Source organism: Cyanistes caeruleus, chromosome 24 (assembly GCF_971803275.1).
Source record: "Cyanistes caeruleus chromosome 24, bCyaCae1.hap1.1, whole genome shotgun sequence".
Taxonomy (NCBI): Eukaryota; Metazoa; Chordata; class Aves; order Passeriformes; family Paridae; genus Cyanistes; species Cyanistes caeruleus.
This window is the reverse complement of record NC_141724.1, coordinates 2,480,079-2,494,357: the sequence shown is the minus strand read 5'-3', so window position 1 is coordinate 2,494,357 and position 14,279 is coordinate 2,480,079. Positions and strand designations below refer to the sequence as shown.

General features: G+C 46.0%; 1 protein-coding gene across 1 annotated transcript; it reads left to right on the top strand.

Moving 5' to 3' along the window:
- Positions 1-7,442: 7,442 nt before the first annotated feature.
- On the top strand, positions 7,443-13,974 carry LOC111939674 (Fc alpha and mu receptor). The gene is made up of 8 exons (XM_023941992.2): positions 7,443-7,452; positions 7,485-7,826; positions 9,335-9,664; positions 9,737-10,066; positions 10,623-10,983; positions 12,045-12,157; positions 12,770-12,918; positions 13,931-13,974. The coding sequence occupies exons 1-7, from the start codon at positions 7,443-7,445 to the stop codon at positions 12,916-12,918; spliced, it is 1,635 nt and encodes a 544-aa protein (XP_023797760.2). The 3' UTR covers positions 13,931-13,974.
- Positions 13,975-14,279: the final 305 nt, after the last annotated feature.

The window sequence follows — 14,279 nt, the reverse complement described above, 5'->3', positions numbered from 1 at the left end:
CTCACAAACAGGAGCTGCTATGACATGGAAACAAAAGAACAAATTAAAACAACAGCCCAGAGCAGCAGGGTCATTCCTCTGGGAATGAACTCCACATTTCTGTGCCTTTCCTGGAGCTGCCAATGCTCTGGGCTGAATCACCACAGGCAGGCCCCGTTCCACGAGCAGGCGTCGCTGTCTAGTCCTGCGAGGGGAATATGGAATTTTACCTGCTGGATCTGTTTGTAGCCCTTAGAAACGGAGCTGTTCATGCCCCAGGGCTGTGACCTTATGCAAGAGCAGGCCCATGACTGTGCCTGCTGTCCCCCAGAGCTGAGCCCTGCTGCTGACAGAGGGATCCTGCTCCTGCTCCTGCTCCTGCTCCTGCTCCTGCTCCTGCTCCTGATCCTGATCCCGATCCTGCTGCTGCCCCTGCTCCTGATCTTGATCCTGTTCCTGTTCCTATTACTGCTTCTGATCTTGATCTTGTTCCTATTCCTGCTCCTGCTTCTGTTCCCTCTCCTGCTGCTGATCCTGCCCCTGATCCTGATCCTGCTCCCAATCCTGCTCCCAATCATGCTGCTGATCCTGCCCCTGATCCTGCTCCTATTCCTATTCCTATTCCTATTCCTATTCCTATTCCTATTCCTATTCCTGCTCCTATTTCAGCCCCTGCTCCTGCTGCTGTTTCTGCCTCTGATTCTATTCCTGCTCCTATTCCTATTCCTGCTCCTGTCCCTGCCCCTGCTCCTGATCCTGCTCCTGTTCATATTCCTGCTCCTGATCTTGATCTTGATCCTGTTCTTGCTCCTGCTCCTCTTCCTATTCTGATCTTGATCTTGTTCCTATTCTGATCTTGATCCTGCTCCTGTTCCTGCTCTCATTCCTGGTCCTGTTCCTGTTCCTGCTCCAATTCCTGATCCTGCTCCAATTCCTGCTCCTGCTCCTGTTCCAATTCCTGATCCTATTCTTGCTCCTGCCCCTGCTTCAGGGAGCAAGGCCACCTCAGCTCCACCTGGAGCACCTGCAAGTGCCTTCCTGCAGCCCAGCTGCTCCCTCTGCCTCCTGCTGCTGGAGACTTTTCTCCTCCTGGTACAGCTTTGCGTCAGGCTGGCCAGCCCCAGAATAATTCACTTCATTGCTCAGCTACAAACCTGCATTTCCCTGCTCCATTCCCTGCATCAGCACCTCACATTCCTTGGATTCTTTCCGTGGGTCAGCACCTGCAGCTCTTTGCTAGGGTGCCCTCCCCTTGTCTCAGCAGCTCCAGCGAGGTTTGGAGAGGGATTGAAAGCCTGGCTTGTGGCAGCCTGAGCCTTTTTGGTATTCACAGACTGTCTTGGAAAGGTGCTGCTGCTGCAAGGTCAGAGATGGAAGGGATTGAGTGCAGCTTAGTGCTGCCAGCAGTTAATTAACATCAGTAAATTGTTGAGGGCAATTGCCTCCATGGGTCAGTCCCTGTCTCTAAGGAAAGCCTGCGGTAGTTTGGAAATGAAATTGCCTGTAAGGAACAAAGGCTCTTGCTTTGTCATCATCATCAAATCATGGAATGGTTTGGGTTGGAAGGGACCTTAAAGCTCATCCAGTTTCACTCCTCTTCCGCAATCCCAGCTTGCTCCAAGTCTGGGTGGGGAACACAAAATCTACCCCCAGGTTCAGCCAGAGCCCAGCAGAGCTCCTGGGTTCTTGTCTGGGGACCCCTGAAACCAAAATCTGACTTCATGCTCTGGCAGGGGCATGAGATGAGCTTTAAGGTCCCAACCCAAACCATTCCATGATTCTGTGAATCTTATTCTGGGAATATTTAACTTGATTTGTGCCTGGAAGGCAAAATCCCAGCAGAGCCCAGACACAAAACAGCCACGAAGAGAGATCACAGCCTTGCAGAAGCAGCAAGTCTCAGAAGAGCTGGTAAATGTACCCTCAGTGTCTTCATGCAGATTATCCAGACTGAGTTTATGTGTCAACAACGTTAAAAACAACAAAGAAAACACCCAGCTTTGCATTTTTCACAGAATATTCATCTAATTCCTAACCATCAGTCCCACCCTGGCTCAGACGTGTCATTTCCATGTCTGCATGAGCCTGTCAGGACCTCCTGTCTCAGTTAAAAACACCTTTCATTACAAAGATCAAATTCAGGAGCAGTGGCTGGTGGGATTCTGGCAGTGTCAGGGAACAGCAGCTGCAGCAGGCCACAGCAGAAATCATTTGTGTTAATAACAGCTCTCGTGTCTCTAGGGTGGCACTGGGGGAGCCCTGGGGCTGAGAGGTGGGGAGGGAGGCTTGGATGCTGCTGAACCAAGCTGGGAAACGCCAAAGCTGGTGCTGAAACGCCAAAGCTGTTGCTGAAACACCAAAGCTGGTGCTGAAACACCAAAGCTGGTGCTGAAACACCAAACCTTGGGCTCCAGGATCGAGCTGGGCTCGCTCCAGCTCTGTGGGAGATGCTGGAGATGTCTGAGGCTTTCTATCCACGTTCCAGGGTGGTTTGGAGTTGAGGCTCTGCCCTTCCCTGCTCACAAGGAGAGCTCTCCAACCCCACCATGCTTCTCTCCATTATCATTTCTTTTCTTTTTTTGCCCCTGTTCTTTGTTTCTAATGGAATTGTAAACGAGAAAAGGCCCAACCTCGTCACTGCAGCTCCCACCCGTGCCAGGCTTGGCCCCACAGAACCAAGAACCTGCAAAGAGGAGCCCCACCAGGGGCATTCCAGCCTTTTCCTGCTGTGTTAAAACAATCAGGGTTTCCTGATTTGGGTTTTGATTTCCTCCATTTGCCAGTGATGCAAACTTACCCAACAATATCTTCAACCAGAACCAGACCCGCTGTTCCTCGTTCCTGCTCTGAAATCCCGGGTTTGGGATCACCCTGGCAGGGCAGGGGGTGAGGATCTCCACTCCCCCTGAGACCTCAGCTCTTTTCTTCCAAACACCTTTGGATCTGGAAGTCCAGGAAGAGACAGACAGGGGCAGTGTTGTTCCTTGCAGAGGAGTTCATGTGCAGCAAAACCACCCCTGGCTGCTTCCAGGCAGGAGTTTAATCATGAAGTGGGCACTGTGGAGCAGCCAGGGTTAATTAATAAATAATTAATTTATTAATTGCAGCTCTGAGCACAGACAGGCTGTGCTGAGGTGCTGGCAGCAACCTCCACATCTGCACAGGGATAGAACTCCTGGGATGGAGCCTCTGCCTGTCCCGGTGCTGCTCCCAGGGAGAAGATTCCCCCTCCAGCACACGTTTGCCAGAGGAATTTCCTCTACAAGCACAGCCCAGAGGAATAAATTCTAAAAAATTTAACTCTCCTTTAGCAGTGGAAGGTGCAAGGCAGTGACAGTGCCCCAGGAGGGTCTCCTGTAATTCCATGGTTTGTGAATCTCTAAAATAACGCTGGGTGTTCCCAGGGGGCTCTCACCATCACTTTTATCCCATTTTATCACTCAAAGAGTGATGCTTTGCTGCTCTCATGGCAATAAATGCCCCCAGGCAGAGCAGCTCTGCTGGAGCCCAGCCAAGAGAGGGGGATTTTGGCTCAGGTTTGGTACAAAACACGAAAATTGCTGCCATATAAGAAATCATATCACCATTAACAGCGCAAAACTGCTCGGTGGGGATTTATCTCCAGCCAGGGAGATTCCAGAGGCCTTCAAGGATTGTTTTACACAGGAAACAATCTGCTCTTCACACCCTGTCTGACCTGAGAGGGGAAGATGAAGGCTCTGGACCCCACAGGACTGGAGAGCCGTGTGGTTCCTCTGAATGTCCCTCTGAACCCCTCACGCTCCTCACCTGAGGATGCTCTGCAGATCCTGGGGGCTGCTGGAGCCCCCTCAGAGGTGCCACGGGTGGGTTTTGTTCTGCAGCCAAACATTTTTAATGCAAGGCAAAGCAGCCCAAAGTCCCTGGCAGGAACTGCCGTGCCTCCGTGGCTCTGGGGCTGTCGGCATACCCAAACTCCTCTCAGGGATTTGGTTCCTGCAAGAAGAGGAATTGTGTTTGTGGCCAGGAACAAACTGCCCCGAGTTCCACCTTCAGACTCTCAACCCACCTTGTTCACACTTCTGGGACGGGTTTAGGACAAAAATTGAAGCAGAAATCATCTTTTTGACCCCAAAACAGGATCAAAACACAGACATGAGCTCAGTGAAGTCAAACCACAGGTGGCTGAGGAAGCTTTCTCAAAGTTCTCGCTGTGAAGTTCTGCCTGGAAGTGCAGCAAACACCATTTCATTACATGCTACGTGTTTTATATTTCAGTATTTTGTCTGCAGAGCAGGGGAATTCCTCTCAAACTCTGCATTTTCTGCTCCAGGCCTCATCATCCCTTTTTTTTTTTTCCCTTTCCATGATGTCATCACATCCCAAATAGCTAAAAAAGATCATTTTGGGGTCTTTTTGATGACATCTCTGCTACTCCTCTGAGCATTTTGACCATCTCCACTTTGCTCAGAAATGCACATCGAGACCTCAGAAGATTTTTAGTGCACCTGTTTTAAAATCTACACATCAATATATATGGAAAAAAGCATAAAACATCAAGAGAAAAGCAAATACTGACTGAGCTGCAAGCTGCAAAAACAACTTTATTAAAAAAAAATCCGAGCTGGAGGTGGAGGAAGAGAAAGTTTCCAGAAGCATCACAATCTAAGGTAGGCAAGCCTGAATTTGCCCTTAAAATACTGGTTTTTGGAGTGATTATAGGAAAGAGATTTCACCTACAGTATGTAACAATTCTGAAATTCAACATAATTATTTCTATAAAAATAAAGGTAGTGATTTATGATGACTTTTCTTCCCATTGTGCCTATTTTTTTTTATCCTTTTAAAGCTATAAATTAAATTTACTGATCTTTTTGGCCTAGAACACCCAAAAAAATGAAATGGGTGAGGTAAAATGCATCCCAGTTCCGGATGGCAGCAGGATAATGGTTTAATCAGGTGCCAAAAATGGATATTATAAACATTTTGACAATATAAGGCTGAAATAAAGACAGGAAAAGCCCAGCTATACATGGTTTACTCCTGGGATTTCTCTAGCTCCTTCTTGTCTCTTCCTGCTTTACATTTAATGCTTATTTGTGGGTTAGCATTAAAAAACAACTCCTTGCCTTAAAATTAACATTAAATGAGATTAAAGCAGAGCTGAGGGTTCTGTCCTGCAGACCAGAAATGAGGAATGCTCTGCTGGACATCAGAAAATATTAAATAAGCACAGAAATCACATTTTTACTGATTTTTTTTTTTATTTTTTGGATGGATAAAAGCCATTGAGCTCTTTACAGGGAATTTTTGTTAGCTCCTCATTGCTTCGAGTCCTTCAGCCTGGTGGGAATTGAGTGGAAATCCCTTTTTTTCCCCCAATTCTGTCTCTTTTGGCTGTAGTGAGGGAGGTGCTGAGGCTCTGCTGAACCCTCTCTGCCCTGAGTGAGCAGAGCTGGGGGGTCCCGAGCTGTCCCCACTGCCAAATAAAAATAAAAATAAAAATAAAAATAAAAATAAAAATAAAAATAAAAATAAAAATAAAAATATAAATATAAATATAAATATAAATATAAATATAAATATAAATATAAATATAAATATAAATATAAATATAAATATAAATATAAATACAAATAAATATAAAAATATAAATATAAATACAAATAAATATAAAAATATAAATACAAAAAATATAAATATAGATATTAATAAAAATAAAAATTAAATAAATAAAAATTAAATAAATAAGAATAAAAATAAGAATAAGAATAAGAATAAGAATAAGAATAAAAATAAAAATAAATATAAATATAAATATAAATATAAATATAAATATATATAAATATAAATATAAATATAAATATAAATATAAATATAAATATAAATATAAATATAAATATAAATGGAGATGACTGGGGGAGTGACAGGAGATGTTTAAGGATGTTGGCACCCCTGAGATCTGCAGCTTCTCCTGTTGTTTCTTGAGATGAAAAAAGAAGGGAGAAGGGAGAAAGGAAAAGGGAGAAGGGAGAACGGAGAAGGGAGAAGGGAGAAGGGAGAAAGGAGAGGGGAGAAGGGAGGATGAAGAAGGGAGAAAGGAGAAGGGAAAAGTGAAAAGGAAGAGAAAAGGGAAAAGGGAGAAGGGAAAAGGGAGAAGGGAGGATGAAGAAAGGAAAAGGGAAAAGAGAAAAGGGAGGATGGAGAAGGGAGAAGGGAAAAGGGAGGATGGAGAAGGGAGGATGGAGAAGGGAGGATGGAGAAGAGAGGATGGAGAAGGGAGGATGGTGAAAGGAAAAGGGAGAAGGGAGGATGGAGAAGAGAGGATGGAGAAGAGAGGATGGAGAAGGGAGGATGGTGAAAGGAAAAGGGAGAAGGGAGGATGGAGAAGGGAGGATGGAGAAGGGAGGATGGTGAAAGGAAAAGGGAGAAGGGAGGATGGAGAAGGGAGGATGGAGAAGGGAGAAGAGAGAAGGGAGAAGGGAGGATGGAGAAGGGAGAAGGGAGGATGGAGAAGGGAGGATGGAGAAGGGAGAAGAGAGAAGGGAGAAGGGAGGATGGAGAAGGGAGAAGGGAGGATGGAGAAGGGAGAAGGGAGAAGGGAGGATGGAGAAGGGAGAAGGGAGGATGGAGAAGGGAGGATGGAGAAGGGAAGGTTTGATGCCACAGCACCACAGCAGATCCCTCACATATTTTTGGCCGTTTCCCGTTCCCAGTGATGCCTTTACCCCATCCCCAGAGCACAGCGTTCAAAGCAGGAGTGTGAGATCTGCAGAGCACCATTAACATCTTTTTTCCTTTTAGAATTCCCCTTTTTCTGGCCTAGGACAGGTCAGAGACTTGGAGCCAGCAGGGAGGCAGCGCCCTGCCCTGAGCAGCCCCCAGAGCATTCCGGTGGTTGCCACAATCTCTCTCTTTTGCTTGATAACACAGAAATCAGCAAAACCCCCTCCCCAGCGTGAGATTGGTGAGGATTGCCGAGGGAGCACTCCGGAGGGCTGGACATGGTGCTTCTCCTCCTTCTGGCAGCTCTGCTGCAAGGTGAGTCAGGGAGACACCGAGTCCCAGCCCCTGAGAAGAGCAGGCTCAGCTGGAACCGGGCACACAGGCCGTGTTCTTCTGGCTGAACCTCCCTTGGACACCAAACACCTCCACCTGCACTGGAAACCAGTCTGAGCACCCCCTGCCCAGTCCAAACCTGCAGAGAGCCAGCAAAGGTGGCCAGAGCTGGGAGGAGAATCCTTGCACAGCTTGCACAGGGGGAAGGATGCTGCCAGCTCAGGCAAATGCCAAAGGGCTTTTCTGCCTTAATTTCTGCCTTTGAGCTTTAACTCCAGGTCTGGGGGGTCCTGGAAGGGGCATTGAGGGTCTCCCCATCTGTGCCAGTGGCTCTGTGGGCACTCAGGGAGGGGAAACACTACATCCAAAATAGATTTCCTGAGCTCCGTGTCCCCCTCAGCAGCACAGCCCTGCCTCAAGGAGCGATGGCTGTGAGTAACCAAAGCCTTCTGTTTGTGCCCCAGAAGAGCCGGTTTCCAGCAGCCTGTACGGCTCCAGGGCTCTGGCAGGAGGCCTCGGAGGCTCCATCACCCACCAGTGCTTCTACTCCCCCACCCCGGCCAACAAATACGAGCGGAAATATTGGTGCAAGTTATCAGCAAACGGGGTGTGCTACACCATCATCTCCTCCAGCGGCTTCACCTCCAGCCACTACCGGGGCAGGGTGGCCCTGGGGGACGTCCCCCAGAACGGCACCTTCACGGTGACAATGACAGGGCTGAGGAGCAGCGACTCGGGCACCTACAGGTGTGGCATTGGCAGCACCAACGAGGGGCTCTACGTCAGCCTCAACCTGACCGTCCTGGCAGGTAGGGGTGTTTTGGATCCTGGGAGAGTTTGGGAGCAGGTGCCTCAGGTTTTATTGTTAATGTAGTGATAGATATTAATGTAATATTGTATAGTGTATATTATATGTAATTAATTATATTAATTATAGTATTTGTTAATAATAAATGCATTAATTTTATTAATTATACAATAATTATATTATATTATATTATATTATATTATATTATATTATATTACATTACATTACATTATATTACATTATATTACATTACATTACATTATATTATATTATATTATATTACATTACATTACATTACATTATATTATATTACATTATATTACATTACCTTACATTATATTATATTATATTACATTACATTACATTACATTATATTACATTATATATAATATAATATAATATAATATAATATAATATAATATAATATAATATAATATAATATAATATAATATAATCTTAATAATATAAGATATTATAATTGATAATTATTATGTATAATTTTATATAATTAATTCTATTCTATAATTATATATTAATTGTATTAATATAATTAATATTATAAATAATTATATCATATTATATATAGTATTAATTATATAATAGATAATATATAATATTATATAATATTAATTATATTAATTATATTATATAAGTATAGTATAATTATATATATTTAATTAATTACATTATATTATTTATAATTGTCTAATATATAATTAATATAATGTGGCTATTAATTATTACTTATATTAATATAATATGTCTTATTAATACATCATTATATTTATATTATAATAATTGTATATTTATAATTATAATATATATTGTAATATATATGATTATAATATAATACATATTATAATGTATATTTTAATATATAATATAGCATCTATTATAATATATATTATAACAGAGAATTGTATTTATGTTATATATAAATATATTATATATAAATATATTATATATAAACGTAATACATCATATTAATACATTATATTAATATATTCCATTATAAAATATATACTTATAGAAAATATATAATATATAATAGATATTCTAGTATATATTATATACTTAATATCAATATACTATATTATATATGAATCTATCCTAGCTATGTTATATATTGATATATGATATTTTTAATTTTGGGGTATAAAAGCAGTCAGGTTTGGCCAAATCAGCTGTTCAGAAATGTGGAAGGAAACCCTTTCCTGCCTGTTGGAAACAGAAATTTGGAGATTCCAGGGAAGGGCACACGGGAAATGTCTGAGTGAAGGGGATTTGGAGAAGTAAAGGAAATAACTGCTGGAGTTTCAGGCTGTGAACTATGTGTGTGTGGATATTTTTGAGGTATTATAATCTAAAAAAAGATGAATATTTATTATTTATCTATTTATTATCCTAGGGCAGCGCTCAGGGGCATGGCCTGAGCTGTAGAGCCCAAAGGATGGGGCAGGTTTTTGGGAGCTGTGTGCTGACAGCTCCTGTCCTGCTCTCTCCCTGCAGATGCTGCCGTGTCCAGGCCAACCCAGCTGGTCCGAGGGGATCTCCACGGCTCTGTCACAGTCCTGTGCCCCTCTGGGGACACCCAGGGTGACCACAAGAGGTTCTGGTGCAAAGTGGGCAGAAGGAGCTGCACTCTCATCGCCAGCTCTGATGGCTACGTGGGCAGGAGGTACCAAGGACGGATCGTTATCACCCCTCAGGACAGCTCTGGAGCTTCCAAAGTCCTGATAAACGACTTAAAGAAGGAAGATTCGGGGCTGTATCTGTGTGGGACACAAGGCCCGAGGGGTCAGGACAGCCTGCAGGAGGTGGTTCTGCTGGTGGCCACAGGTAGGACAGGGCACGGGGAGCTCAGCGCTGGCTGAGGGGTGTGAAGCGCTAATTCTGCGTCCTCCCCTGCAGCCTCCGCCCTTCCCAGGAGACCCAAGTTCCTCAGCGGCACCGTCGGGGGCTCGCTGTCCTTCCAGTGCCACCACGACCCCAAGGGCACCTACGAGAAGAAGTACCTGTGCAGGTGGCAGGGAGGGAGCTGCCCAGTGCTGCTGGATGATGAGGGGTTTGTGCTGGAGTCCTACCGAGGGCGGATACAGATGACCAGCAGCCACCCCCAGCGCGGGAGCTACACGGTGCTGCTGAGGCAGCTGAGGGAGGAGGATGAAGGCTGGTACTGGTGTGGGGCCAGGAGTGGGCACACGGAGCTCACGGCCTCCCTGAAGCTGCTCATCCACAAGGGTAGGTGGTGGCACGGCCTGGGTGGTCCCCAAACCTTTCCACACCGTGAGAAACGGCATCAAATGAAATTAAATCTCCTTTAATTGTGAGCGAGCAGCCGAGGCGATGGGGGAGGTTTTCAGGGGTGAGAGAGCTGAGCTTTCCGAAGAAATTGGAGAGCTTTGGGTTCTATTATTGATTCCTTACGATGCAAACCCCCAGGAGCTGACATCCTGGTCCTGGCAAGTGCAGCACAGGGAGGTGTTTGGCTCTGAGGATAAGCTGAAGGTTATCTGAGAAACTGCAGAGTGTAAATAGCCAGATCCACAGAACTGCTCCTCTGGCTAAGGCAGAAGGAGTGGGGTTAGAGTAGGATGTTTGCCAGGTATTCAGGTTTTCACTGGTGCTTTCTGTAGCACTCCCAGGAGAGCAGAAATGCCCCAGTCTGGTGGTTTTTCACGTGAGACGCGAGGTGAGATGTGTAAATCTTTGGGAAATCAAACAAACGCATTGCCTCTGCCAAAGAGAGGGGATTAAAGCCTCAAAATAAATTTTTATTAAATAAAATTCTCTGTAGGAACCTGCTCCTCGTGGGACCCAGGAACAGCCATGGCACCAAGTCCTGCTGCCCCCAGCACGGCCAGGCATGGGAGCATGGCAGACGTGATGGGCACTGTCCCCAAGGACACCACCATGGCCAGTGTCACCAAGAACACCATGGCCAGTGTCACCCACAGCACCACCATGGCCACTGTCCCCAAGGACACCATGGCCAGTGCCCCCAAGGACACCATGGGCAGTGTCAGCCACAGCACCAGCATGACCACTGTCCCCAAGGTCACCACCATGGCCAGTGTCACCCACGGCAGCAGCTCCCTGCTACCCTCTGCCACTCCTGGCACCTCTGCAACCTCCCCAGGTGAAGCCTTTCAGGAGAGGTGAGTCCACAGCCACACCCTTGGTGCTTCTCACCCCATCTGCCCCATTCCCCAGGGCCCTGTGGAAGTTGTGCACAGCTGAAAACACCTCCAGGAGACACGAAAAGGGAGAGAAGGTGGTGAGGTCACCTCGTGTCCCTGCACACTTTGAACTTGTCTCTGACCCTCCCGGTGCTGGCTGCTCCTGTGGAGCAGATGCCAGAGTCAACAGCTGTGCTCCTGCCTGTTTCCCTGGGCTCAGGATGGGGACAGGACCTTGGGAATGTTGCTGAGGCTTGAGCAATAGCCCTGGTGAACGTGTGGCTGCTGCACAGCTCAGGCCACCCCTTCCCCGAGCCCTGCAGCAGCCAGGAGCCCATGGGCAGTGTGGGAGCTCGCTGTTTAACCAGGAGTGAGCTTTGGGTGAGGTTCAGCCAAAGCCTGGCAGTGTTTTGGCCAGGAATTGTTCCCTGGTCGTTCTCCACACCAGTTCCTGTGTCTCACCCCAGTGCAAGCGGCTCCCCAGTGGATTCACCTCCTGTGCTCCCTGTGAGCAGCTCCAGCTTCTCCCCCAGCTGTGGCCACCAGCCAGCCCTGCTGAGGGGACGTGGTGCAGATGCACCAGGAATCGCAGGGTCAGCCTGGGCAAAGTCCACAAATCCAGTTCAATCCCGAGATGGGCACCTCGGATCCGCATCCAGCCCCGTCCTCCCCACCCCAGCCTCCCCCAAGCCACATCTCCCTGTCATCCTGACACAAGGAGGGAAGGCACCTTCCAAAAATGTGACAACTCACCGAAAAGTGTGTTTCTTGTGAATTTGTATTGTGCAAACAGCTCATTTTCCCTTTGGAGGGACTAATTCAGCTGGCAGCACAAACCCCACACGGCAGCCATAGAAATCACTTCCTCATAAGCCAAACTCCAGATCAAATGATTGCAACTCTCCTTGACTCTCTTGACTTTTCTTTGATTCAGTCAGAGCTTACAACTCCTTGGTACTCTTTAGTGTGAAAACAACCACCTTCATGAACCACGAAGGTGACTCCAAACCTAATTTAACCCTGGTGGTTCATCTTCCCAGCTCCTCGGGTGAGCCACGGCTGCTCCCAGCTGTGTTACCAGCTCTGCTTTTGCTGATTTGCATCACCATCACCATCCTCACCCTGGCCAAAATCAAGCTTCAAAAGCAGACAGGTAAATTGGCCAGGAATCACCTTTTGGGGTGGCAGTGGTTGTTTTGGTTTAAATTTGCAAGGGCTGGAGTCTGACCCGTGGAATGTTTCCATCTCCCGGACACGTGTCTGTTCCGCAGCCCCAGACCTGCAAGCAAAGTCCTTGAGGGGTTGTTTGGTTTTGTTTTCAGCCTGTTTAAATGCAAAGCAAAATGAAGGAAATGCTGAAGCCCTGCTGAAAGCAAGGCTGGGATTTTGTGTGTGGAGGGTTTGTGGCTCTGTGGGCGATAGAAAATCCTGGAGGGAGGGACCTGTGTGGTGTGAGTGGCTTCACTCTGGGCAGCTTCTGCGGCCAAATCCAGCTCATTCCATGCAAAGCTGACAAAGACAGGCCCAAAAAAATCCCTTGTAATAACTGATTTGCAAAGACACGTGCACCTGTCTTAATCCAGACCATAGAAATAAACTTAGGGACAGAAAACCTTTGGCCATGACAGCGGTGAGGGGACATTCCTTATTCACAGGAAGGAAACTGTGAAATAATGGCCTCATTTGGTGTCTGACACACCTGAACACTTAGAGAGGTGCTAGTGGGGGTGTTCCCTGCAGTGCATCCGTGTGTTTTGTCTTAAAGGAGAGGAAAGAAGCACCACAGGGAGCCTGGAGCCAGCTTTGGCTGGAAGGGAAGAAGGGATGGAGGAGCCCTGGAAGGGAGGAAGGGATGGAGGAGAGCCCAAGTCCAGGAGAAGAGCAGGAGTTCAGGATGGGCTCTGGCAAATGTAGGTGGGTGTTTGCTGCAACTGGCACTGCAAGTATCATGTCCCTTGATAAAAGAGAATAAACCAAATTTTGAGCAGGGAATCTGTGGCTTGGTAAGGAAAACACCTCCACAGGAGAGGCACCAGGTCTGCAGTCCAGGAATTACAATCCACAGTCCAAGAATCACATTCTGCTGCCAAACTCTTGCCTTTCTTCCTTACCAAGAAACGTTAAACCATGGATTTCACAAGACTTGGATTAAATCCTACATAAAATTCATATATTTATTGTAGGGTCGATTATAATTTTCGATTGCAAGTAGTAAAGCTGTTATTGCCCTTCCTGCCTCTTTCAGTAAATCCTTATCAGAATTACACAGAAGTAATTATTGTTCACTGTGTTGCAACCATGCCATTCTTCTGTGTTTTATTGTGCAGGACAATCTCTGATATCCTTGGAAATATCAGGATGACCAGCTTCTATGTAAGAGTCTCAGATTGTTGGTGCTTTTCTAAAGAAAAGCTCCTGTAAAAATCATCAGTTAAAGTGTATTTGATCTGCGGGAATTTCTATCAGTGAGAAGGACTCCACTGAATAAAAAATTAGTGGAATAGTGGCTCAGAAATTTGGTGATTTCATGTTCTCACTCCAATGCACTCAGAGCCAACAGGGGTCTTCTGGTCCTAAAGAATAGAAAGAAAAATTACACCTCCCCTAAAACCTTGAAAATAAACCAACATTCTGTGAAAAACTCCTAAAAAGGAGAATAAAACCCAGTAATTATTTGTGCCTTTTCTTCCCAGATGTCTGGGCTGGGGTAAAATCTGGGATAATTCTCTTAACTGAGCAGGAGGTTGGCTCCAAAAGTCCCTTCTGACCTGGGTTTCTCCACCTTTCTGTTCCCAGAGCTCCTTAAAATATCATTTAAAATACCAATACTGGCATAAACCCAGAAATACTTATGAAATGACTTCTACAAATACCACAGAGAGGCAATGCCAGATCACAGCTTCTCTTCTGTTTCACTCTTTTACAGTCACTCTACGGAGAAAAATTACTTTTCCAGGTGTCTGATGAAGACTTGAGCCAGAATCTGCTGTGAAAGCCCCTGGGTACCTGAGCTGGGAATTTTCTCTGTGGAAAGACAAGCCCCCAACACCTCCCAGTGCTTTCCCCAGAACCCAAATCCCCTTTAGTGAGAGCTGAACCCCCACACTTCCCAAACTGCTCCATGTTTTGAAGAAGAGAGAATAAAATAACGCACCTGAACCCAGCTATTTGTGGGTTGTTTCCCTGAGGGAAAGGTAAAAAAAGGTGTGGGGAGGGAATCCTTTTTGGCTTCAGGATTTCTCAGTGAGAGGCAAAATATCAGAAAATCACAGAAT